The sequence below is a fragment of the Pongo pygmaeus genome, chromosome 5 (assembly GCF_028885625.2).
Source record: "Pongo pygmaeus isolate AG05252 chromosome 5, NHGRI_mPonPyg2-v2.0_pri, whole genome shotgun sequence".
Classification (NCBI taxonomy): domain Eukaryota; kingdom Metazoa; phylum Chordata; class Mammalia; order Primates; family Hominidae; genus Pongo; species Pongo pygmaeus.
Window position 1 is genome coordinate 26,023,008 of NC_072378.2, and position 25,999 is coordinate 26,049,006.

Genomic DNA, 25,999 nt, shown 5'->3' on the forward strand with positions numbered 1-25,999 from the left:
AGGACCAAGACCCCTTCCCACCTGCTCCATTGGTCAAAACGAAGTCAAACAGAGCAGAAGCTCTCAAAAGGATGATACTTTGAATTTGCTTTCTGTTTTATTTTCTACGTACATAAAAGTGCACAAATCATAAATGTACAATATTCACAAAGTAAACACACATCCGTCAAGAAATAAAATATTTCTAGTACCCCAGGAGCACTTCTTAAGTACCATCCATCCAGCCACAACCACCATCCCTGCCCAAGGGAAACTGCTCACTGATTTTCAACAGGACAGATTGGTTGTAGCTGTTTTTAAAAAGTATTTTATAAACCTTTAAAAGAATGTACCTTTTGTCTTCCTTCAATCAATATTGTGTTTATGAGACCCATTCATCTATTATATATTGGGGTCTGTTAATTCTCATTGCTATATAAATAGACCATGGTTTATTTACTCATTCTTCTCTTAACAGACAACTTCCTGTTAGGGCTATTACAGATAGTGCTCCTGTGAACATTGTTGTACATGTTTTATGGATGTATATGTGCATTTCTAAGTAAAATGTTTGAGTCACTGGAATTGTACATTTAACTTTAGGAGATATTGCCGAGCAGCTTTCCAAAGTTCACATTCGTGGCGTATAAAAGTTCCAGTTGCTCCACATGCTTGGCAACATTTTGTTTTCCATCTCCTTTCATTTTATCCATTAGTTAATTTTATAGTGGTATTTCATTGTAGTTTTGATTTTCATTTCTGTAATGACTAATGAAGTTGAACATCTTTTTATATGTTAAGGAGCCACTTACATTTTCTCTTTTATGAAGTCCCTGTTCAAGTCATTGGCCCATTTTTTAGTTGGGTTGTCTGCCCCACACCCTTTTTTGGTCTTTTTTTTCCTCTTTTTCTGTACATAATTTGACTACCTATTATACTATGTCTTTCTTTTTTCTTCTACTTCTTCTTTTAGTTTTCTGCAAACCCCCTTTCCTCCTTATATTGCCAATACCATGAAGGCAAAATCAATGTTCTCATCTTAGTATCACCCTCAGGGCCTGACACTCTGTTTTTCTGAAAAACCTGCTCAGAAATACCCATTGATTTGCATTAGGAGATTCTCTTCATCTGCTGAATTAGTCCAAGGTTCTTGTCCTAGCAGTTTTTTAATAGGATTTAAAATATGGTGGGAACTTCTTCTCTAGACACGTTGTGGCAAAACCAGAATCAGTTCTGTGTGAGGAGACAAACTAAAGGATATGTCTTCAGTGTTAGGAGCCAAATTAATTCCTGTTAGAGTTGACGCTGCCTATCTGAGTATCTTGGGGAAGTAAGAAAAAATATGAAGAAGGTTAAATTATCTTTTTCTATGCTCAAAAGGAACTTCTCTTGTATGTGATACATTTCTATGCCTCGTATGTGATACATTTCTATGCCTTTTCTCATCTTGTTATATCTTCAATATTTTTCTCCCCCATATAAATTGTCATTTCACTTGAAAGTGTCTCTGTCATCTCTCTCCAATTTTCATTATATGGTCTAAACTATATTGCTATCCCTTCTGGAAGTGTCTACATTGCCTTCCTTCACATCCATTCTTCTCACAATACAAGCTTTCCAATTCTATCTTCTCTGTCCTTGATTTCTAAGTTAACCTCATTTATTTAATCTTTCATTGGTCATTTTCTCATCATTAATCTCTTGCAATTGGGCTAGGATAAATAAACATCTGTTTAATCTGATGGAAATATCTGGATCTAAATAATTTGAAAATGGTCTATTTTATTTTAGCATGTAAATTTTAATAGAATTTAACCACATAAATAAACGTCCATGTTTTACAATGTATAAAAAATAATAAAAACTTTAATTCTGGGGATTATAGCTTTACAGTTCCGATCGGTGCTGAGATCTGTAACATATGGCTACAATTCCGAGCAGATCTTCTCTGTATCCAATTACCTGTCCCACCACGAAGATATTTATCAGTGATCATTTTCACATGAATTTTTATTTATTTAGTACTTTCCAATGAGGAAAATTCAAAGGCCATGTGAATTGACTTTTCAAGTTTGTCCAGCTGTTGTCAACCCCGGGCGCATGCTAGAAACCTCTAAGGAGTATCTAAAAATTAGTGGTATCTGGGTTCCACCCCAGACCAATTCATTCAGAATCTCTGGAGTGGGTCCCAGGCATCAGTATCTTATAAAGGCTCCCCAGGGAAGAATAACACACAGCCAGAGTTAAGAACTGCTGAGTCTATGGTCAAGAATATGAAGATAAGTAAAAAATGTTTTAAAAGTTCATGATTAGTACCACATTTAAGTTTTTAACTTTATGTCCTCAGAGGCGGGTGAGGGTCCTCTCTTTGGCCCAGTCTTGAAGTTCTGCTTGTCCAAACGTGAGGTAAAAGACCAGGCCAAACATATTGACTGCAGCAGACAGGAAAAAGACATTCCTCCAACCAGACTCAAAATCCTAGATGTAAAAAACACAGAAAAATGATCAATCTCACAAGTTCCTTCTACACCAGTTCTAGTAGCCCTCCAAGTTGTGTGCTGCAATGTTGATCACAAGGAATATAAGGAAAAATGTGCAGTAGCTACTTAAGAAAGTTTATGAAACAATTGGAAACAAAATGGCCAAAATGCACATGGGGTTCTGAGTTGAGATGGTTATTTCTTTAAACGAAAATAAAATACACTAACGTTTTTCTGAAAATTTGGATTTCAACATATAATATTACTCATTTAAAATTATGTCAAAAATGGCATTGTGGCATCGTCTTTGTGTCTTCTCTGTTTGTTGTTGTTGTTGTTGCCGTTTGTTTGTTTTTTTGTTTGTTTTTGTATTGGCTGTTGATATCTATCACTACAACCCATCTCAATTCAACATGAGTTCTGTTTGGTCTTCTGTGTGACCCTCCTCAGAAAGCCCTACTAAGTCATTTCCAGCATTATAGTCACAGTGGATTCCTAGCAGTTCAGTCAAATATTAACCTGGGAACTTGATCACATAGAAACGTAGTAAAAACAAAACTTCTCTTTGTAAGTTGGTTCTCGTCAGTCCTTCCATCCCTGCCTGGGTCTGTCTTTTCATCTTCCTCATGAGCCTGCATTTCCAAACACCGAGCAAACCTCCTTGCAATGTCTCACAGCCAATCTGTTTTCAGCCATTAAATTATCTTTAAACTGGCCTAGGGACACTTTGTTTCCCTTTTGTGATTTTTTAAAAATTGGATTAGTCTGAACATATTCTTCATGATCTTCTTTTGCCCCTCTGTCTTCATCTCTTGCTATTCCTTGACATGTGTCATTCATTCTGGTCATAACTAAGAACTGTTTCATGCTCGTGTACCTCTAGGAAGTCATACGTGCTGTCTTCTGAACCGGAACAGCTCATTTTAATCAATCTAACATCTATTCATCTTGAGAAAATAAGCTTATATTTTTCTTCCCCTGGGAAATCTGACCTACCAGAGTCTGATTTAGAGGCTCATGTAAATAGAGTAATTGTGTTGCCATCCAGATCTTGAGAGCACCGTGTGTATCTCCAACACCTAAAACAATACCTGCCACTTGAAGATGTTCAATAAACTGGCCCAACCTGACTGATAAGGAATCCAGTGGCAGTGGAAGAGATGATTCCTGCGATGAGCCCAAATCCCCTTGAGATTCCCATGAGGAAACTTGCATATCTGTGGGAAGATGATTTTATAAATGATTTTATATAGAAAGCCACCTACAGCTTCTGCAGCAACTCAACTTTAACGCAATTCAGCTCTAATGGCAAAGTCATTTTGTTTAATGCAGTTTTTCATTCACCTAAAGACATTCAGGGCAATGTCTATTTGCCAAACCTGAAATTACCAATCTACCAAGTCAGTAACCAGGGAGCAATGCAGTCTCTCTGGGAACCACATTTCTTTACCCTGGCTGCTGAGTGTAGAAGCCAGTTTGTGCAACGGGCAGGACACAGACTCCAAAGCCAAACTCTCCCAGTCCAAATCCTGGCTCTGCCTTTATGTGACCATAGTCACACCATTTAACCTCCTTGTGCCTCAGCCTTCTCCCTTATGAAATGGGGATAACAATAGGACCTACCTAATATAACTGTGAGGATTATATGTGTTGATATATGGCAAGTCTTGGCACAGGAGCTGGCTTATTGTGACTGTATATATATATATATGTGGTAGCTAATATGAACAAAACCATGGAAACTTTTCCAAATCACCTGTGTGTGGGCCTTTTCCCAGCATACGCAGTTCAATCTCTGTTAGGGAAGCTTGGGAAGGTTTTTATCAAAATGATTACTGGCCAAGATTGGAAATTGTTGTTCTAAAAATGCCAGATTTGTTGTTCTAAAAATGGCCACAGACAGATATTTGTAGTTATTTGTCATTCTGCCATTAGTGCATGTCAGTAACATTAAAGAGTTTCACGGCGACCACTGAGGTTTAACACCTCTGGAGGGGTCTGGAGGAGGGGAAAAAACAGGTAGAGCTCTTACCTGGGAGCGATATCTAAGGTGTTGATGATAAACCCTGAGTCACATAGGTTACTGGTCCCAGGAATAAGTATCAGCAAAATAATTGTTATCACGTAACTGGAGGCCACAAAGGGCAGGGCCACAGCACATATTGATGGAAGGAGGAGCCCTGGGCAATGAGGACATGCTGTCAGGGAACCCTCTGAGACCGTGTGCAGAAAAGGGATTGGTTAAATGGGCCCACACGCTTATCCTTACCAAGAGATGAAAAGAGCTTTCGCACAGTGATCAATCTGAGAAGATTCCTGGACAAAAGGAAATCTGCCAGCTGACCTCCTAGAATTGTACAGCTTGCAGCAGCAATAAAAGGCAGGGAGGACAGAACTCCACTCTGAAGGAAGGAAGTTTATACAGAGTAGTTATAGAGATATATTAGCACCAAAATTTGTCAGTTACACAGACCAGCCATTAACTTACCCCCATGATACTGTGGGTTGTTTGGGGGAAAATTAGCATCTTTTTCACACTAAAAGAACACTGTCTCAGATAAGAGGGCCAGAAGCTGCATCACTCTGGGCTCCAGATAAAAGCAATATTAATTTCTTGGGTTTTTTGTTTTTGAGAAGGAGTCTTACTCTGTCGCCCAGGCTGGAGTGCAGTGGCATGATCTTGGCTCAATGCAACCTCCACCTCCTGAGTTCAAGTGATTCTCCTGTCTCAGCCTCCTGAATAGCTGGGATTACAGGCGCCTGCCACCACGCCTGGCTAATTTTTGTATTTTTAGTAGATGATATTTAGTAAACCATATTGGTTAGGCTGGTCTTGAATTCCTGACCTCATGATCTGCCTGCCTCCCAAAGTGCTGGGATTACAGACATGAGCCACCGTGCCTGGTCCAGCAATATTATTTCTAAAAGGAGCTTTGGAATCAGCTGTTGTGGTAGTATAGCATAGTGGTTAAGAATCCGGATGCTGCAGCAGCTCTGCCACTTAGTATTGTGCAACCTGGGGCAAGTTATCTCACCTCTAAGTGTCCTGTTTCCATACCTGTGAAAAGGGAATTATAACAATGCCTCTCTCAAGGTCATTGTGAAGGTTAAATTAATGGTTATATGTAAAGCCAGAATGTAATAGGTAACACAGAACTGTTTCTCCTTATTACCATTATCATTTTCATAGAAGTATAGGAAGTAAACTCACATCTCTGATGTTAACATGGAGCAGAGTACTGACATACGTTGGTAGGTATGTTAGGATGATGGTGCACAACCAGAAATGGCTGAAAAAACCCAGGAAAATGGCCCAAAGTGGTAGGCATGTGACCATCGCCTTTATGGGGACAGCTCGTCCAGGAGAACTGGGCTGAAAAGGAAGATCTAATCAGCATGAGTATTAGAGCAGCCAAGATGGTGCGTCTCAGAGGAGATCCACACCCTGCCCTAGAAACCTCTGCATGGGCCACAGGTACAAGGTGTGCACTGTACCTGTTGAGCCAGTGAGGACACGATGTGCTCCTTTTCCTTAACACTTATGCACGGGTGATGCATGGGGTCATCATAAATCACTGTGAACCATAGGAGACAGCAGACACAGCCAGTGCTACCTGGGAAGAAGGGATAAATTTAGTTTTTAGGTAGATTTGTTTACTGGGGGAAGGAAGTTTCCTCTGAAGTGGCATGCCTCTCCCTTCTACACACTAATCAATTAATGCTTACTCTACCATAAGGACCTAAATGTTCCCATTCTTTCTTTCAATCCTTCTACAAACCTGTTAAAGCTTTTTAGATATTATGTCTCAAATAGAAAGCCACCGTTTGTCAATGTCAGAGCCCTCTGGAGATAACAGGAGCATGGCATTGCATAGCTGATTAATTACTTTAAAGCCTCCAATGATTACAGTGTTATGTATTTTAGGCAGCAACTTCTTAATGCACACATAAGTTGTCTTGTTGCGGAAGATCTGATTAGTCAGGTTTGCAGTCATACATACACGAAACAACCTTCCATGAAATCATGTGGCAGGGAAAAATTTCCAATGCACTTACAAGAGACAGTATTATTTGTATTCAAGCCATACATCCATTATGGATTCCCAAAAGAAATATTTCTGTACAATACGTGGTTAACATGTACAAACCAAAATAATTAGCACCATTAATGAGAAAGCCATTCAGGCCAGGACTATATTTAATGAAACCATTTGGCTATAAAAACAAAATCAAGTGTAGAAAATTGTCTTATTATTGGAATTTGTTATTTGAAGAACAGTCTATGTTAAAAGATTCTGAGGACTAGTTTTCTTTAAATTCCCTCTAATTACTGGATTCATTGATTCTTTTATTTTAAAGCTAAAAATCAGGCACCATGATGACACCCAAGTGATGAAAACATAGAATGGATTCCTTGCCTCAAGCATTTCACAGTCTAGTGGAAAGAAAAGGAGAAATAAATAATTACACACCAACATAATCTAGAGAGAAATATCATAAAGGAGAGAATGCCAGAATCTGATAGGGTAAGCCTGGAAGGGCCCATGGGGAAGGGGACGTTTGAATTGAACTTTGCAAGATTAACTTGGTAGAGAACAGGTGAAAGGCATCTTGGGCAGAAATAATAATTATGAAATATGAAGACACATTGAAAATGTACTTCACTATTTTTGACATCTTAACTGCATATAGCAGGCACTTCAGATGTGGTGGTAGAGATTCTGCAGAAGATGCTTGATATGGAAGGACAAGACTGCATCACAAGTTGGTGCCATGTGAATAGTCACCTCCTCTACCTTGTGCGTGTGGCTTCCCAGAACCACCAGGAAGGTGTTAATCAAGTTGTGTGATTAGATTAAAAATGATACCAACCATTGACATTTTTTATCATCTTCCACTTGATAAAGGACATTTTCTTTCATATAGGAAGAATGTGGGTGATGTAGGTGCCAAAATGGATACTCGGGAAATGGAGGCGTTAGGATTTAAGAGAAAGTGACTCACCAAAGATGTAGAAGATAAAAGGCCAGCTCAAAGCCTGTGAGATTAGTCCCCCCACACAGAGGATGATGAAGGATCCAAATGCTGACCCTAAAGGAAAGAGGGAGAAAAACACTTATGAAAATATCAAAGGCTGAGACTTCATGGCCTCCCTAAACAATGTCCCAACAGTGAGGTGGCAGACTTAGAATTATTGGGCAATGAGAGTATTTATTTCTGCTCACAGATTTTCCCCAATAAAGTAATATGATATAATTAAAATTAATAAATAATAGTAACACACCCTCTGATTCTTCAATGGCTCCTCAATACCAATGTGACCAAATCTAAATCCCTTAGTTTGTCACAGTAACTCTCTGCTATCATAGCCCATTAGTATTTTCTTGTGATTACAGTTGCACTCTTGCATGATCTAATATGAGGCTAGGGGCAGGAAATGAAAGACTTACAAAAATCAGTAAGATACAGCCCCTGCCCTCAAAGAGCTTCTGGTCCAATTGGAGAGAAAAATGTGAATAAAATTGATTGTCACTAGTGAAATGCCATGTAGGCTTTGGAAGTCTACATTAAAAAACAACAAGAAACATAATTCACAGAGACCCATAGTAAGAAATGCATTTTACAGGGTAACATAACACACACACCAATATACATAAACACTTGTACATACAACCACACACATATGCCTCAAACAATGGTTTCATGAATTGATATTTAACTTTACCATGTCCAATGCACTCCAACAATTTCTATTCTATTCTACCCATTTTTTAAAATAATGATTTTAACCCACTCAATGGATTTTATGACTCACTAATGGGTCCCAACCTGCAATTTGAAAAAAAAAGATGTAAAATATAAATATGATAATAAAACTACAATGTACGTGGAAGTATATCTGAGGATAAATTGATAATAATTATAAGATTTAGGAAGTTTTGGCCTGGCGCGGTGGCTCACGCCTGTAATCCCAGCACTTTGGGAGGCCAAGGCAGGTGGATCACGAGGTCAGGAGATTGAGACCATCCTGGCTAACACGGTGAAACCCCGTCTCTACTAAAAATACAAAAAATTAGCCGGGCATGGTGGCAGGCGCCTGTAGTCCCAGTACTAGGGAGGCTGAGGCAGAAGAATGGCGTGAACCCGGGAGGCGGAGTTTGCAGTGAGCTGAGATAGTGCTACTTGCAGTCCGGCCTGGGCGAAAGAGCGAGACTCCGTCTCAAAAAAAAAAAAAAAAAAAAAAAAAAAGATTTAGGAAGTTTTTACATAAGCTATGCAATAGGATAGATGGAATTTTGGCACAAGGAACAGGGGCAAAGAACTTTCCAGGCATATAAACTAATGGGAGCAGAGCCAGAGGGAAGTGCAGTGCAGATCTATGTGGGGAGCAGCCAATATCCAGTGCCACTAGAGCCATGCTTGCACAGGGGAGTTGAGTGGAACAAGGTTGGGGCCAGATGGCTGAGAACTTTTGTATCCATGCAATAAAGAGATCAGTCTTTACTCTGTAAACATGAAGGAACACATTGAAAATTCTCAAGCAGGTGAGTAAAGACGCACCAACTTCATTTTAGCAAGCTAACTTGGTTTTGGTGGGAAGAAGTTTGAAAGAAACCATTCTAGAAGAGAGAGATCAGCAGATAGTATTTGCAAATAGAGGAGATGGTTACAACTATGATGGAAGGAAGCAAGAACGCAGGAGGGCTGCTTGAGGTAAAAGTCTTCAGGATGCAGCTGTGTAGTGGACCTAGGAGTGAGAAGCTGGATGGAATCTTAGTTCTGCTCTTTGAGTATATACTCTCAGCACGACAGGCTGGGGAGAACAGCAATGGTAGAGCTGTAGAGGCCTTAGTAGGATCACATACCATGGTAAGGCAGTCTAGCATAGTGATTGAGAGTGTCTGCTCTGGGGCTAAAATCTGCATGGGCTTAAATCTCAGACCTACCACCTGCTGGCTATTTGTATTTGGGCAATTTTCTTAATCTCCACCTTCCTTAACTCCCTTCTCTGTGAAATAAGAATTTAAAATGGTACTTACATGAGAGGGTTGTTGTGAGAATTAATGAGCTCATAATAGAATAGTAAAGAGCTTCGAATAATACAGAAACTTCAAACTCTTCCAGCCTGATTTCTCTCCTTACCACCTGGAGCTATGGTAGCCTTAATTCTCACTTCAAAATCATTGCTAAGATGGTGTATATATAGTTTACTTGATCTTTTTCCATGTATGCAATTCTTAAAGGTTTAAACTTTTTCCTACAAGGCTTTTCTGACTACTAAGGCTTTTCTGAGCTGAAACCTAGCTCACAATGGTTTTTTCTACTTCTAAGCCTCAATGTCTTTACTGCACAGATGCATCTTTCTTATTTGTGATGCAAGTGTCTTATATTGTTGAATTTTTCAGCAGTACTTTTTCTCCCTCTTCCCCAAACCATTTGATTCATAGAAGATAAGACACAGTCAGATGGAACAGATGACAAAGCTATGACCCATGTGTGCACACTTACCTGATCCTGCAATGGTGGTGAGCTTGCTTCGTTCAAGTGGAGGAGCCCACTTTGCCCAAATAGTAAACTGACCTGTCCATGCCATTCCCTGAAATGAAAATCATTAAGACCTTTGATATTTTGTAGAATTCAGGAATCTGGATCCCACCCAGAATGAGAAAGTATCTGGATACCTGGGCCATGCCCTGGACTGTCCGAACCACAATGACCAAAATCACTCCGAAGTCAGCAGCCAATGGTGTAAAGAGGGTGAGAAGGGAAGAGATCAGCAAGCCAGCACCAAGCATTTTTTTTGCTCCAAATATCCCTGCTAAATATCCACTTGGGATCAGAGTCAGTATTATCCCATAGTTGATGGAGCTAAAGATGATACCCTGAGTTTCTGGGCTCCATTGATACACAGAGGCCTGGGGGAAAAATAGGAAAACTCTTTGTCAAGAAATCATATTATGAAAATCCACTTTACAGTCAGAGTTGCTTGAGGTTGGTGAGACCCTAGGATAAAATATTGATTTTTGTTTCTCTCTATATTCTTCCTACCTTCCCAAACAACCAATTATACCCCTAATTTGCTTGTCTTAGAAGGAGAGAAAAACAGAAGAAATGAAGAAAAGAGGTAAAGAAAATGATTATATATATGAATAATAGGAAGAAGTAAATGGAAGAAAACATTGAGAGATATTTCATCTGTGAAAGCGCTTCCTCTATTTTGCTTCTAGTAAAAGTTGAGTAACATGTTGACTCTTATATCAAAGAATTTTTTAAAAACACACACAAAACTTTACTGAACTCTTAACCAAAATCAGTGCCTAATTAAAAAGAAAAGCCAAGTTTGGGAATTATGGTCTGCCCTGGCTGAACTGAGCTCCTAAAACACATATTACAAATGAATAAGATCACATTCTTCTGATATAACTCAATAAATAATTTGAATTATTTTAAAATAACTACCTAAAACACCTAATTATATAAATTATATTACCTGAATATTTACCTAAAAATAAATAGATTTTAAAATAAATAAATAAAATAATAAAATAAATAAAAAATAAAATAGATTTTAAAATAAAATAAAAAATAAATGCAATAAGGCCCCTAAATATCTGGCATCATGCTATAAAGTAGAGAGCCAAAGAATATAAAATATGAAATATTTTACCCACTCAAAAAAACTATAAATAATACAAGGTATATGATTCATGTGAGAATCAAGATTTGAGGATGAACATAAATAAAACAGCGACTTTGAGAGGAGAAAAGAATAATTCGGGAAGGTCCCAGAAAGGAAGCAATACTTGAACTATCCCTTGAAAAATGACTATGATTTGTAGAAAGTCAAAAAGGAAAATTTTATCTCATCAGAAAAAATAGCAAAAGTGAACTTGTAGCATTTGGAAGAAACTAACAGGGACTCTGGCTTGCTCAGGGCAAAAACTTTCCATGGGTCATTGATAGCAGATGTGAGTGTGCTGAGAAGTAGGCCCAAATTCTGGAGGAACACAGCATGTCCAGTGAACACTGCATGTTTGGCAACTTGAAAGTGTCCAAGATTGCTGAGTAGTGAATCTACTCAGTGTGGATATGTAGACAGGATAATGGAAGAAAGACTGGAGACAACAAATTTATGTACTCGTTGTAAATAAGCTGGGTCCAATGTAATAAAATCATTAATCATGAATTATAGGGATGACATGGGAAATGTACAGTACAAGATAATTTAAAGGATAATTTTTTTAATTGGGTAGATTCATGGTTTTCATATAAATGTAAAATAAACATAAAACAAAGATTCTATTTAACTCATTGATTAATGGAGGAAGTAAGTAAGATGTTATAACTGGTTCAAAGGAAAACTCAAAGAATCACTCATAACACAAGCAGGAAGCAATGCTGAAATAGACTTTAAATATACAGCAGAGCCTGGCGCAGTGGCTCACACCTGTAATCCCAACACTTTGGGAGGCCGAGGCGGGTGGATCACCTGAGGTCAGGAGTTCGAGACCAGCCTAGTGAAACCCTGTCTCTACTAAAAATACAAAAATTAGCCAGCCGTGGTGGCACGCCCCCTTAGTCCCAGCTACTCGGAAGGCTGAGACAGGAAAATCTCTTGAACCCTGGAGGCGGAGGCTGCAGTGAGCTGAGATCATGCCACTGCACTCCAGCCTGAATGACAGAGAAAGACTCTATCTCAAAAAACAAACAAACAAACAAACAAACAGCAAAACTGGCTGATTCAACTGGGAGGTGAGTGGAGAAAAGTTTTAACTGATTTTTCTCTTGGCAAAATTTATTTGCAAAGCTATGGACAAGAATCGTTTGCATTTCTATCTGTTATATAGAATTTACAGGGATATAAAATTGCTCAGAAACAATAAAACAGGCAGAGAACTGAATAGGCTTGAGTAACCTATAAGAATGTGCCCAGGTAATACCTAGTTTTTCATTGAAGACATCACATAAACTGTTCCATTTTTAAATTTTTCACATGTAACTCTACAGTTCCCCTACCTTATAATCATAATAACCTCAATGAAATCTTATTTTTATTATAGAAGTAAGCAATGTCTCAAAGAAAAATAGTTCCAGTCAGTTTCAATTTGTCATTGGAAATGTATACTTCCATACTCCACAGAATCAAGATCTATGCCTTCCTTTCAAAGTTTTTTCCTCTCAACAAAGAGCCCTATTTTCCATCATACTTACCTTTGTATCAAATTCCTTGATGGATATGCTGGAGTTATTGAAGGCATCTGCAACAGGCCCCTCAGTGGAGGCATTAGATAGACCATGCTGCTGAGTGGTGTTCACCATGGCGATGATTGCAATGCTCAGACTCACACGCTGGGTTATCATGGTGAAGTTTGAGAAGTGCATGATAACAGCCAGCCCACAGCGTAATGAACAGAAATCTGGACCTAGACAACAACACAGATGTATGCAATGAGTATCCTGACTGAGATCCCTTTCTTTTCCTTTCTTTCACAGTTCGATCTAACTTTGGATGACATCATGAAGTCTCATTGTCTTTTTTTCACCAAAATAGCCAGCACTACAAACCCACTTTGTCAAATTATTTGGTTGCCTTCAAGACAGTGAATATAGGATCTTATAACCAAGTAAAGCAAATATGGCCATCTTTCAAGGGGGTAGAAAACACATGATAAATAGAGAAAACCCACATGTAAGGCATTTATGTCATATTGCTCCAAAATGAAGTGAATGGGGATGACAGTGGCAGAGCCAGTCACATAACCTTCTCAGCATCAGTAAAATTCTCTGGGCTGTAAGTCAATAGTCCCATCTGTTATGTACATTTTTTATCACAAAGCTTGAGAGTTTATACATAACGAGCTGCCTTTGAATTAAGGTATTGCACATCGAAGGATTCTCTTTTAATACATTTGAGAGATAGTACTTTAAATGAGCACTTTGACTAATTCCCTAGTGTAATGTCTACTTGGAAATGTTTTTGCTGTGTGTCAGTAGGTCCTGCCTTCACATATGTTCAACTTAAAAAAAAAAAAATTACGTGGGGTGCAGTGGCTCACGCCTGTAGTCCCAGCATTTTGGGAGGCTAAGGCAGGTGGATCACTTGAGGTCAGAAGTTTGAGACCAGCCTGGTCAACATGGTGAAACCCCATCTCTACTAAAAATACAAAAATTACCCAGGCATGGTGGTACATGCCTGTAATCCCAGCTACTCAGGAGGCTGTCAGGAGAATCACTTGAACCCAGGAGGCAGAGGTTGCAATGAGCCAAGATCATGTCACTGCACTCCAGCCTGGGTGACAGAACGAGACTCAGTCTCAAAAAAAAAAAAATATATGTAGAACTATTTTTACAAAGCTTGTAGGTGATGTGGTGCTGGAAGATATTCAATATATTGAAAGGACAAATTTTTTCTTTAAAAGCATCCCCGTAAAGTGGAACAACCACAGACCAATATTGAAAGCGTTCCCACGTGCACAATAGATTGGATTTTTCCTGCTTATTTGAAGAAAAGCACTAAAGTGAAAGAAAGAGAAAACCTATGAAGACACAGATAAAAATATAATGGAAGAAATAATTTTTAATGGCCAAAAAAGCTCACAGATAATAGTGGTGGTCTGGGAAATAATTATTTCCATTTTACTGGAGGTTTCCAAGCTCAGGAGAAAGAGCCGGCCTCTTGGTGAGAATATTATAGTAGGGATTCATACATAGGTTGGTTTAAAATGACTTTCCTGGGCCAGGCATGGTGGCTCATGCCTGTAATCCCAGCACTTTGGGAGGCCGAGGCAGGTGGATCACGAGGTCAGGAGATCGAGACCATCCTGGCTAACATGGTGAAACCCCATCCCTACTAAAAATACAAAAACTCAGCTGGGCATGGTGGTGCATGCCTGTAGTCCAAGCTACTCCGGAGGCTGAGGCAGGAGAATCGCTTGAACCCGGGAGGTAGAGGTTGCAGTGAGCCGAGATCGCGCCACTGTACTCCAGCCTGGGAGACAGAGCAAGACTCAGTCAAAAAAAAAAAAGACTTTCCCAAAACTTATTCCACTCCCTAGATCCCAGGATTTATTGCTTATTTGGCTTAATTCCTCACAGATGACTTCATGGGGCTAAGGAAAAAGCAACAGGATCAGGGGCTGGAGCTGGCTCCAATGTTACACTGGGAGTATCTTTACAAAGGGGCAGTGTGATGCAGAGATGTGTAAATGTGTCGGAATAAACTTCAGCTTATTAACATAGCCTGCAAACAAGAGCAGTGGCTTTACCTTTCCTGGTGGCAGGCTTCCCGTCCATTTAGCTTCTGTGGGAAATGGTACCACGCTTTGTGGTGGAGTTTCCCTGTGCCCTGAATCTCTTTTACTACGACAGTCTTTTATCTATGGAGAGAACATAATCCAAAACATAATACACAGATAATTTCCCCTTGTTAATGTTGCCTCCTCTTAGCATCAGTAAAAGTTTTGACCCAACACAGCTCTATAACTTACATTTTATAGGGCACTACTGGTATGCTTTTGGTTACAGGATTGTTAAAAAGAAATCTGGCTATAAGTTCCAGCTGTGTGACCTAGAGCTAGTCATTTAAATTCTCTAATCATTCATTTCCTCATCTGTTCAATAAAGATAAGGCTCCTTTCTGAGTGCAGCTGGAAGAATTCAATGAAAAATTGCATGTACTTTATCAAACCACAGAGAAGCATGCAAAGGTGAAGAGTAGTATTGCTTGTAGCAGACCATAAGACAGGACAATTGAACTAAGCTCAAGAGCTAAGGAGGAAGGTTCCAGAGTGGTCTTTCCTTTCATTCTGATGGTGTTTCTCTCCCCTCTGTACCACCAGAACAATGTTCCATGTGCCTTCGAACATGAAGGATGACATTACGTAACACTAATATGTATTACATTTAAAGGTTTAAAATGTTTATTCTCATGTTTGCTACACACAATGTGGACACTTGATTGGACTGACAAAGTCTTCATGTCCCCCAGAAAATTATAATGAACAGGGACTACTTACTACAATTGTGAATAAATCCAGCTATTGTGACAGGCAAAGAGAATTCATGGCTCTAAATATGGACATGTTTAATTTAATATTTGTACACTAATCAAATTATCTTTGGGGGATGCATACGTTTGTTTCTTTTAGGAAAAATCCATATTCTAATAATATCATCAATTTTCCATTCATTCCTAAATTGAAGCTTCTATGACTTTATTTTTTAAATTGTTTAAAATCCTTCAAGACATCCGAAATTTCTATGACTTTAAAAACACATGTATTGGCTGGGTGCGGTGGCTCACACCTGTAATCCCAGCACTTTGTGAGACTGAGGTGGGTGGATCACTTGAGGTCAGGTGTTCAAGACCATCCTGGCCAACATGGTGAAACCCTGTCTCTACTAAAAATACAAAAATTAGCCAGGTGTGGTGGCACATGCCTGTAGACCCTGCTACTAAGGAGGCTGAGGCAGGATAATTGCTTGAACCCAAGAGGCAAAGGTTGCAGTGAGCCAAGATCCTGCCACTGCACTTACAGCCCGGGGGGACAGAGCAGGAATCTGTCTCAAAACAAACAAACAAAAAAACATATGTATCAAACCTATATTTTATCATTCAAGGCTTTGCACTGTTTTTGCACACAAAATTTAAAAGACTTGTCCATACTTTAAAGATATTCATAATCTGTGACCTTAGGATGAAGGATTATAAAGAAAGGCATAGATGAAAAATTGTGTCCGAAAATATCCTTTGTAGTATTACTCATGACCACATAATGTTAGCGATAAATTAACCTAATAATGAGAGCCTGGCAAGTCAATTTGATAGATTATTGTGATGGAAGCTATTTTAAAATGTTTTTAATAATATTGAATTACATTAGAAAAATGCTAGTACTCTAGCGTACAAAGCAGGATATGCTGTGCACATCCACATACAGGAATAGAAACTGATTCATACAAGTGCCAGTGATGACTATTTCTGGGTTACAAAACAGAATGGTCACTTCATTCTTTGTGATTTTCTATATTTACCAAGTGATTTTGTAAATAATTAGTAGATACTCGTTTTATATTCAGAAGTAGCTAAATGTATTTAAAAGAGCAATAATTGGACTTCATCAGCATGGCAAGTATAGTTTTCTGCTTTCCAAATATCTCTAGAATTCTGGGAATAATGTCTCTCCATCTAAATTTTGAATTTTGGGTGTTTGGGGATTTTATTGTTGTTGTTGTTGTTGTTTTGTACAATGGACCCAAATGGAGGCCCAATTGCTAGTAAGATCAGGTCAGCACCAGGACAGATACTGGTCGTTGCTCTGCCTTAGAAGGCCTCCAAGTCTTGCTAACATCTGGATATCAGGAGTTCAGCTCATTGCTCTACACTCAGATCCTAGCTGAAGTCATCTGTGGTCAGACCCAGAGTTTGAACTGTTTTCTATTTGCTTTCACTTTTTATGCAAGATCCCGTGGCTTGGCTGAAGGCAACTCTTTAACTGTACATGCAGCTGCAATTACTTACACTCCACTTAAAGCTTTCCCACCAACTTCTCCAATCTTATAAACACTGAAAGCTGAAAGAGACTCAGAGATCCTCTGGCCCAACTGTTCATTTTACTGATAAGAAAATTTGTGTACAGAAAATTTGAAAAGTTGCCTGAAACCACATGATGCACAGAGCCAGCACCAGATCCCCTAATGCCTAGACTACTGCTTGTTCTACCTATTAAAACAACTTCCCCTTTATTTTCGTAATATTTTAAGCACAAGCTTAAAACTCAATGGGGTAGCTCCATTTTGAGGTATTATAAAGGAGAATTCATACATTTTAAATCAAGTTTTAATCATTTATTCTAGAAGAAAATTTGATAATGAAAAATACTTTTAAGTTGAGCTTTGAATATTAAACATAAACACAACAAAACTACTTCTCCTTTCTCTTTATGTTACTGGAATTGTATCACGAACCCACCACTTTAGTTTCTCTTCCCATTCCCTGTTGCTGTCTAATGAGAAAGGATGAAAAACCCTACTTAAGTTTTATGGTTTCAAATGCTACTTTGATTTTGTATCAGTAGGTAATTTCAGTTCTTCATTTCCTATTTTCCTTTGCATGAGACGAATGCAGAAATCAGGCTAACATACCAAACCATTCTAAACTGAGGTCTTTCATGGTAATGGGAAATGTTTTTCCAAAATAAGCACAGAAGCTAATAAAATTATGGAGGCTGAACACTGGCATGGTTGATATGTACTTAGAGACACTGGAATAATTATTAACCTATTTGCAAACAATTGAGAACATGTAACAGTGTCAGAACCCTTCCCTTTAAGGAGCTATACCTCTAAAAAATATTGTGAATTCTAGTGCCAAAGTTGTAAGTAGACACAGAAAAATGAATTGAAATTAAGTTAAAGGAAAATGTTATATTAAAAAAAATTACTTGACACAGTATAGGTTGAATTTGGGAAAAAAATAAATAATGTAAATATTATGGTATATGCATAAGCAAAAAAACAGGTTTTTCCCTTTTTTTAAGTCCAGAACTCATGATTTTATTATAATGGTCATTAGATTGCTCTTAGATTCTCCTAATATCCAGCCTGTCTTGCATCATCTCTGTTAGCCCAGAGTCCTAGTTTACTCAGAGTAAATGTTACACCTAGAACAAAGAGCATGAACCTGCAGTGGGAGGATATTCAAGGACTGAATTCTGCTGTGCCATTCCCAAATTGAGTAAACCAGGTAAAGTTTCATAAACTCTTAGGGCTTTCACTGTTTCATAGGAAGAATTGGGATAATGTTACTTCACTGGGCAGTTTGGAGTGAAAACAAAGGTATGAGACATGCCTCGTAAATTGCAAAGTGTTATACGTTGTATAATATTCTAGACATTAGCAACAGCAATAATAATAAACAGTCACAATATTGGCAGTCTAGCCCTCTCAGATCTGTAAGTACAGGCCTACAGCAAATGAAATATATTTCTATAAAAGTGCCTTCGATTGATTGTTAAATTGGTTTTAAATGCTTCTTTTTAAAAGTGGATTCTTCTGGCCTGGAATCCACAAGATGAGTGGGGAGCGGCCTGGAATCCACAAGATGAGTGGGGAGCGGTTCACCAGAAAACATAGGAAGAAGCAATTCCTTCAGTGTTAGAAAAACTGAGGGCCCTCTCATCATCTGCCTATCTTTCTGAGAAACTGGTGCTGACTACAATGTCCCTGGGTGCCTTTTCTTAGCTGTACAATGAGGGCAACAAGCTAGGTGATCTCTGCAGGCGTACAATTTTCTTGCCTTCAGTCTTATTCATAACTTAGGTCATGTTCTCCTTTTCTTTTATTATTATTATTTTTTCGAGACAGAGTCTTACTCTGTCACCTAGGCTGGAGTGCAGTGGTATGATCTCAACTACTGCAACCTCTACCTCCCCGGGTTCAAGCAATTCTCCTGCCTCAGCCTCCTGAATAGCTGGCACGCGCACTACACACACGCATAGGTGCACGCACTGCTATGCCCGGCTAATTTTTGTATTTTTAGTGGAGACAGGTTTTCACCGTGTTGGCCAGGCTGGTCTCAAACTCCTGACCTCAAGTGATCTGCCCACCTCAGCCTCCCAAACTGCTGGGATTACAGGCGTGAGCCACCATGCCCGGCCTTGTTCTCCTTTTCCTGAGAGACCATTTCACATTCATATAGAAGTCTGAAAAGACTCGTTAGCCACAGTCCCAAACACAAATCTTGTCAGTTCTGATCAGTATTTCATTCCACAGCCAATCCCAGTCCGACTAATCACAGCATCACAGTTAATACTCACAGCGTCCTTGGAGAAATGACCATTGTCCACAGTGTCCATTGGTACCAGTGGCTTCTCAAGCCTTGCCCTAGGGTCTTCATTGAATCAGTTATCTTTTTCAGAAAGTCTCTTCATTTTGGAATTAGGCAATATTACCAGATGGAGATCCTTATGTTGCTGTTAATGTCTTTTCTCTGACTTCTCCTAAAACTGTTCCCTCCCCTTAATGGACCTTTGGTAAGTTAGTAATTATCCTTCTACCCAAAAAGAAGAAAAGCACTTACCTTCACCATTAAACCAGTATTTTAAGCCCTAGACTATAAGGCTAACTTGGAAAAGGAGGGAGTTTTCTGTCCCTTCTTCCCTTTCAAATACTTTTGCAGGTTTTTACAGGGATAAATAGTGAGCCACGTGGCAGTCAGACAGCAACAGGTTTGGCCCCACTTTCTCAGAAAGCTTCAGCTTGGTTTTGCCGCTTAATTTTTAACTTCATTTTCAAGTTCTCACTGTCAGAGTATCTCAAAAGATGTCATCGTGTGTTTCTGCTTTGAACTATGCATACAACCATTCAGTCAACAAGCCTTTTTTTCTGAAAGCAAGGGGGCATGGTGTGGAAGAAAGGGCAGGGCTCCTGAAATCAAAGATGGAGTCAGACCCATATTCACCTCCTAGTGTTTTCCCTGAGCTTGGACAAGTCACTGAACTTCTTTGAATTGGCTTCCGCTTTAGTAAAGCAAGGATTGTGATACTGTACTCATGGGGTTATTGAACAAATGAAATACATATTCTAATTGGTAGTAGCTCCTCAATAAATGAGGTGTTCATTCCTCTTCAGGAGTTCAGTTAAGTCAGTTAGATTTTCCATGCGCATTTGGTGCCCACGGCCTAATGAATGTGAACTGTGACTGCCCTGGCAACTTCCCAGGAAGCTGCCTTGTACCCCTCCTTGCTGTTTCATATCATCCATGTCTTCCCTAATCCAGTTTCTGCTTGGCTCCTGACTCTTGGAATTGTGTCCTATTTGTAATTATTAATTTTGAGACTGTGGTTGCTATTGGATCTTCGTAGTGTGACGCAACCCTTATAAAATGAAGTGAGAGCCTTCCCTCTCTGGCTTATCAGTGTCAAACTTCCTTAATTGAGTTCCGCCATCCTAGTGAGTCTCACCATACTCCCGAAATAACCTGCTGGAGTAGGCTTATCCTACTCAACTCCTCAGATCTCTGTATTTAATTCTATTTTATTGCTGTTATAGTAAATTATCACAACTGTGGTGGCTTGAAACAACACACAATTATTTATTTATTTACAGTTCTAAAGGTCAGAAGTCCAAAATGGGTTTCACTGAGCCAAAATTGGTATTGGCAAGGTTGCGCCCCCTCCAGAGGCTTTAGGAGAAAATCCATTTCTTTTTCTCTTCAGCTTGTAGTGACCACTGCATTTTTTGGCTCTTGGCCCTTCCTCCGCCTTAAAGCCAGCAGTGTAACATCTTGAAGTACTTTTCTCTTATTCTGACTCTTCTGCCTCTTTCTTATAAGGACCCTTGTGATTACACTAGGGCCCATCCGCAAAATTCAGGAAAATCTGCCAATCTCAAAATTCTTAACTTATTAAACATGTGAAGTTCCTTTTGTCATATAAGGTAATATATTTACAGATTCCAGGGATTAGGACATGGATGTCTTTGGAGGACAACATTCAGCCTACCCTTTTGAGGGATAGAGGGGTAGCAGGAAGAGTTGAAACAATTCCTTCCTTTCTTTAATTAAAAATTCTGGTGATTGATTTATTATAGTTATCATGTGCCTAATAAGCCAATGAAAATAGTTATAATGGCCAGGGGCAATGGCTCATGCCTGTAATCCCAGGACTTTGGGAAGTTGAGGCAGGAGAATCGCATAAGCCCAGGAGTTCAAGACCAGCCTGAGCAACGTAGGGAGATCCCATCTCCAGAAAAAAATGCAAAAATTAGCTTGATGTTGTGGCGCATGCCTATGGTCCCAGCTACTCAGGAGGCTGAGGCAGGAGGATTGCTTGAGCCCTGGAGGTCAAGGCTGCAGTGAGCTAAGATTGCACCACTGCACTCCAGCCTAGGCAACAGAGCAAGACCCTGTCAGAAAGAAAGAAAGAAAGAGAGAGAGAGAAAGAGAGAGAAGAAATGAGAACTTTCTTGGCTTAATTTACCCAAAAGGTATGATATTTTCTTAATTTGCATAAAGCAGAGCATGAGCTGATACCAGTTCTGACTGAAAAAGTAGGTGAGACTGGATCCCCCAAACAAGAGTAAATATTTAATATAATAAGGAAAGAGTGGCCAAAAGTATTCAATGCCACAAGTAAGATTCAGAGTAGATTCTTCAAACTGTATAATTTGTTTAAAAAGCATAATTTTATAGTTAGATTTTCAAGCTCTCTGAAGGGATCTTGTTCATTTCGAGAATCACTATATCCACAATTCTTGACACAGTGTCTGTCCTATGGTATGTGCTATGATCCAAATGTCTGTATCCTCTCAAAACTCATGTTGAAATCCTAATCCACAAAGTGATAGTATTAGAAGGAGGGGTCTTTGGGCAGTAGTTATGCCATGAGGGCAGAAACCTCATCACTAGGATTAGTGTCCTTGTAAAAGAAACCCAAGGGAGTTTATTCAACCCTTCTGCCATGTTAGGATTCAGCAAAAAGATGGCTACCTGTCCTCACCAGACACTAAATTTGCCAGGGCTTTAATCTTAGACTTCCCACCTCCAGAACTGTAAGAAATAAATTTTTTGTTGTTTATAAGTCACCCAGTTTATGATATTTTGTTATAGCAGTCTGAACAGACTAAGACAGTATACGCTTAATAAACATTAGTTTACTGAATGAATGAATTCTTGCATTGCTTCACCACCAACAATCAAGATCTCTGTAGCTGGTTTAACCCCCTCACTCCCAATCATGATTTTCATATAACAAAGTTAACTCAGTTAAATCAACTCAATAAGGTATACATTTAATGAAATTAAAGAAGTTGTAACATTTATAAACATCAAGAGTAATGTAGAAGAAAAATCCAGAGATCCTTAAAAATTTAAGCCTCTCTGGCCTGACCTTAACAGCTAAGGCAGGATCAGAAAACCAAACACCACATGTTCTCACTTATGAATGGGAGCTGAACAATGAGAACACATGGACACAGGGAGGGGAACAACACTCACTGGGGCCTGTTGGGGGAGGATGGGGTGGGGGTGGGGGAGAACATTAGGTAAAAGAGCTAATGCACGCTGTACTTAATACCAAGGTGATGGGTTGATAGGTGCAGCAAATCACCATGGCACACGTTTACCTATGTAACAAACCTGCACATCCTGTACATGTACCCAGGAACTTAAAAAATAATAATAATTTTTTAAAAAACAGCTATTTCCAATCAGAGCAGTTCATTTCCATACAATTATTATTATTATTATTATTATTATTATTATTATTTTGAGATGGAGTCTCACTGCTGCCCAGGCTGGAGTGCAGTGGCACGATCTTGGCTCACTGCAATCTCTGCCTCCCAGGTTCAAGCAATTCTCCTGCTTCAGCCTCCTGAGTAGCTGGGATTACAGGTGTGCACCACCACGCCCGGCTAATTTTTGTATTTTTAGCAGAGATGAGGTTTCACCATTCTGGCCAGGCTGGTCTTGAATTTCTGTCCTCATGTGATCCCCCTGCCTCGGCCTCCCAAAGTGCTGGGATTACAGGCTTGAGCCACTGCGCCCAGCCAACATACTATTTTTTTTTTTTGATAAATTTTCTGTATTCTAGACATGACATTAGCTTCTGACAATATTAATTTATTAAGATCTGACCTATGACATGACTTCATAAGAGTTCAGAGTCCACTGAATGAGACCACACACAGAGACAGACAACTAGGATGAAGGATGATAAACATGAACAATACAAACTTGCACAGGTGACTAGAAAAGAACAAATGAAGACCCCTGCCAACTAGGGGTATCAGGGGAAGGCTTCCCAGGCAGAACAGGGCTGCGCCAGTCTCCATGTGTGGTATGAATAAGTCAGTAATATAGGGGAAGCACCTTTTCCAGAAAGAGCAAACCCGTTGAGGCTTGGTGTGAGGAATAAGAAGTGTTCAACATGACTGGGGATTAAAGTACAAAGGTATAAAGGAAATGTGGTGAACTGACTGGAAAGATGAGAATTTTTTTTTAACAGTTACTTTTCCCAATAGTAGAAATAACTAGACAGGAATAGAAACAGAAAGAAGTATTTTTTTTATGTTCGCTAATAATGAAAACTATACATTTTTAAGGAATTATATGAACAAGGAAAATGTGACTCAAAGGCAGAAAATGATAGAATTTTATTAAAGGGCAGGAAACAGCATCTGGCTAAATTGAACTAAGTACTCTACTATACTATACCATATGTTCTTTTCTTGAATGGGAGAAGTAATACCATAAAAACTATTGATTCTTCCTAAATTAATAAACACATTGAATGAAAAATCCAAGTGGAAGAAAGAAAAATGGAAGACAAACTGGAAATAGCCCAAATTTTCATCAGTGGAAGACTGGGTACATTGTGATACATAGTCATTGCAGAAAAATAACACAGTTAAAAAGAATGAATCACACATCTATAACATTTGACCTGGATACTTTTATATAATGTAATACGTTTTTAAATAAGTAAAGCAGATACTAAGTACATATAAAGGACTCCATTTTTTTCTGAATATTAATCAAGAAAATTCTATATATTTGTATCTTTGTTTACATAAGTTGTGTGAGCCATAATAGCTGTTGACTTGGGTTATCAGGTTTGGGTAAACAGTTTAGTGGTAAAAAAAAATGTGTAAGACTTGGCTGGGTGCAGCGGCTCATCTGTAATCCCAGCACTTTGGGAATCTGAGGCAGGCAGATCACTTGAGGTCAGGAGTTCCAGACCAGCCTGGCCAACATGGTGAAACCTCGTCTCTATAAAAAAAAACTACAAAAATTAGCCAGGCGTGGTGGCGCACGCCTGTAGTACCAGCTACTCAGGAGGCTAAGGCAAGAGAACCGCTTGAACCTGGGAGGTGGAGGTTGCAGTGAGGTGAGATCGTGCTACTGCACTAAGCCTGGGCAATGAGAGCAAAACTCCATCTCAAAAAAAAAAAAAAAAAAAAGTGTAAGAGTTAGCAAAAAGGTGACCACAAAAAAAGCAACATTTATAAACTATGGATGTAAAACTCTATGTATGTGTGAGTGTATACATGTGTGAATATACATAGATACATTTTTGTCTGTATGTGCACATGTATATACATGCATGTATGTGTATGTGTGTGTGTGTATATATACAAGCTATTTTAAAATGTTTTCAACAATATTGAAATACATTAGAAAAATGCTAGTACTCTAGTGTACAAAGCAGGATGCGTTGTGCACATCCACATACAGGAATAGAAACAGATATATATATACACACACACTACACACACCCCTATACCCACACCAAATACACATTGAGAGAGAGAGATAGAGAAAATAATAACTAAGGTAGTTAATTCTGGCCACAAGGATTTTTAGATGAATCTGACTTTCTTCCTTAGGCTTTTTTTGTATTGTTTAAAGTTTCACACAAATAGCATTTATTTACTGTATAATCACAAAAGGCAAAAACCTATTTTGATTTTAGGAAAACACAAAGCATCCAAACCAAAAATCTCAACTTAGGAAATAGCGGGAAATCTAGGGAAGAAGTCAACAAGGCCAGGTGATGAGGGTCTTTTATGCAATGTCCAGGAGCTTGAGCTTTATCTTGTGGTTCCTATATTTCCTCAAAACAAATGTGTGTGGACGCAGAAATGGAAATGCACAGCAGTGCACGGAGGTCACAGGAAAAATACAAAACAGTTTTTCCGAAGTACTAACTTCACTCAAAACTTCGGGAAACATTTTAAAAATGGTTTTAAACAAATTTGACTAAATTTGACAAATGTAGTCAAATGCAAAATTTTCATTTTTAAAAGGAAATAAATTTTAGAAGGAAAAACAGATGCGAAAAAAGAATACATGAAATAGTACATGAAAGAATACATGCACATGGCATACACTTGAATCCATGTATATGCCAGGCTTTCTTGTGTTGCACACCCAGACCAACCCTGTAGTTAAAGATAACCCAGTAGAAAAAATTAAGAGTGACTGGGAGTAATTAAAATGTTTTCAGCAGGAGTGGGACATGATTTTTATTTTTAAACTGTTTAGTCGGCTAGTTATGTCTGATGGATAGAAGTGAGGACACTCCTAATCGAAAAGTAAGTGCTACTAAGAAACTCAATGTGGGGGTCATAGAATGAAGCCAGACTTTTGTTCCCAAGAAGGAGACAGATGCAGATAAGCGGGAATGAAGGTGAAGTAAGGGCTGAACCACAGAAGCTTCACATCATAAGTCATTGTATTTCTCTGAGTGAACATCATAGAATTTATTTACTATCTGGTCACAAAATGCCACTGACATGAAAAGAAATCAAGTTGAAATGGCTCTAGACCAAGATTCCCAAGATGTCAAGAAATCACCAAAATTTGCCTCAGGTTCACAAAAAATATATTCCAAGGGAGTTCCCCAAGTAAGTAAACACTCATTATTTCTATAAGGCTTAGGCCAGAAAACCTTGGCTGAGACCCCTGTCTCTGTGATTTGGTCTGCACCACATTGGAAGGGCCATGACTGATTTCTACCTAGACATTCAAGGCTGAACGG

At 38.9% G+C, this 25,999-nt stretch overlaps 1 protein-coding gene across 6 annotated transcripts; it reads right to left on the bottom strand.

The window, feature by feature from the left end:
• Positions 1-1,783: 1,783 nt before the first annotated feature.
• Positions 1,784-19,650, bottom strand: SLC17A2 (solute carrier family 17 member 2). 6 transcript variants are annotated; one of them, XM_054491425.2, is made up of 12 exons: positions 19,540-19,650; positions 14,726-14,836; positions 12,672-12,883; positions 10,142-10,375; positions 9,969-10,056; positions 7,464-7,550; positions 5,955-6,073; positions 5,671-5,832; positions 4,729-4,861; positions 4,492-4,639; positions 3,586-3,676; positions 1,784-2,457 (listed from the first exon to the last, which is right to left on the bottom strand). In XM_054491425.2, exons 2-12 carry the CDS (start codon positions 14,751-14,753, stop codon positions 2,323-2,325), a joined length of 1,437 nt encoding a protein of 478 aa, XP_054347400.1. In that variant the 5' UTR covers positions 14,754-14,836; positions 19,540-19,650; the 3' UTR covers positions 1,784-2,322. The 6 variants fall into 6 exon arrangements, with proteins under 6 accessions (XP_054347400.1, XP_054347401.1, XP_054347403.1 ...); XM_054491426.2 differs by lacking the exon at positions 19,540-19,650 and adding an exon at positions 19,277-19,512; XM_054491428.2 differs by lacking the exon at positions 14,726-14,836.
• Positions 19,651-25,999: the final 6,349 nt, after the last annotated feature.

What these genes read in the sequence shown, in the direction of transcription:
- SLC17A2 (XM_054491425.2), bottom strand. Translation starts at nt 14,753, where the DNA reads ATGGACGGGAAGCCTGCCACCAGGAAAG. An exon ending in ACCTTAGATATCGCTCCCAG is followed by an intron (nt 3,677 to 4,491) that starts GTAAGAGCTCTA and finishes ATCTTCCCACAG; the next exon opens with ATATGCAAGTTTCCTCATGG. An exon ending in CTGGATTCCTTATCAGTCAG is followed by an intron (nt 2,458 to 3,585) that starts GTTGGGCCAGTT and finishes TTTTACATCTAG; the next exon opens with GATTTTGAGTCTGGTTGGAG.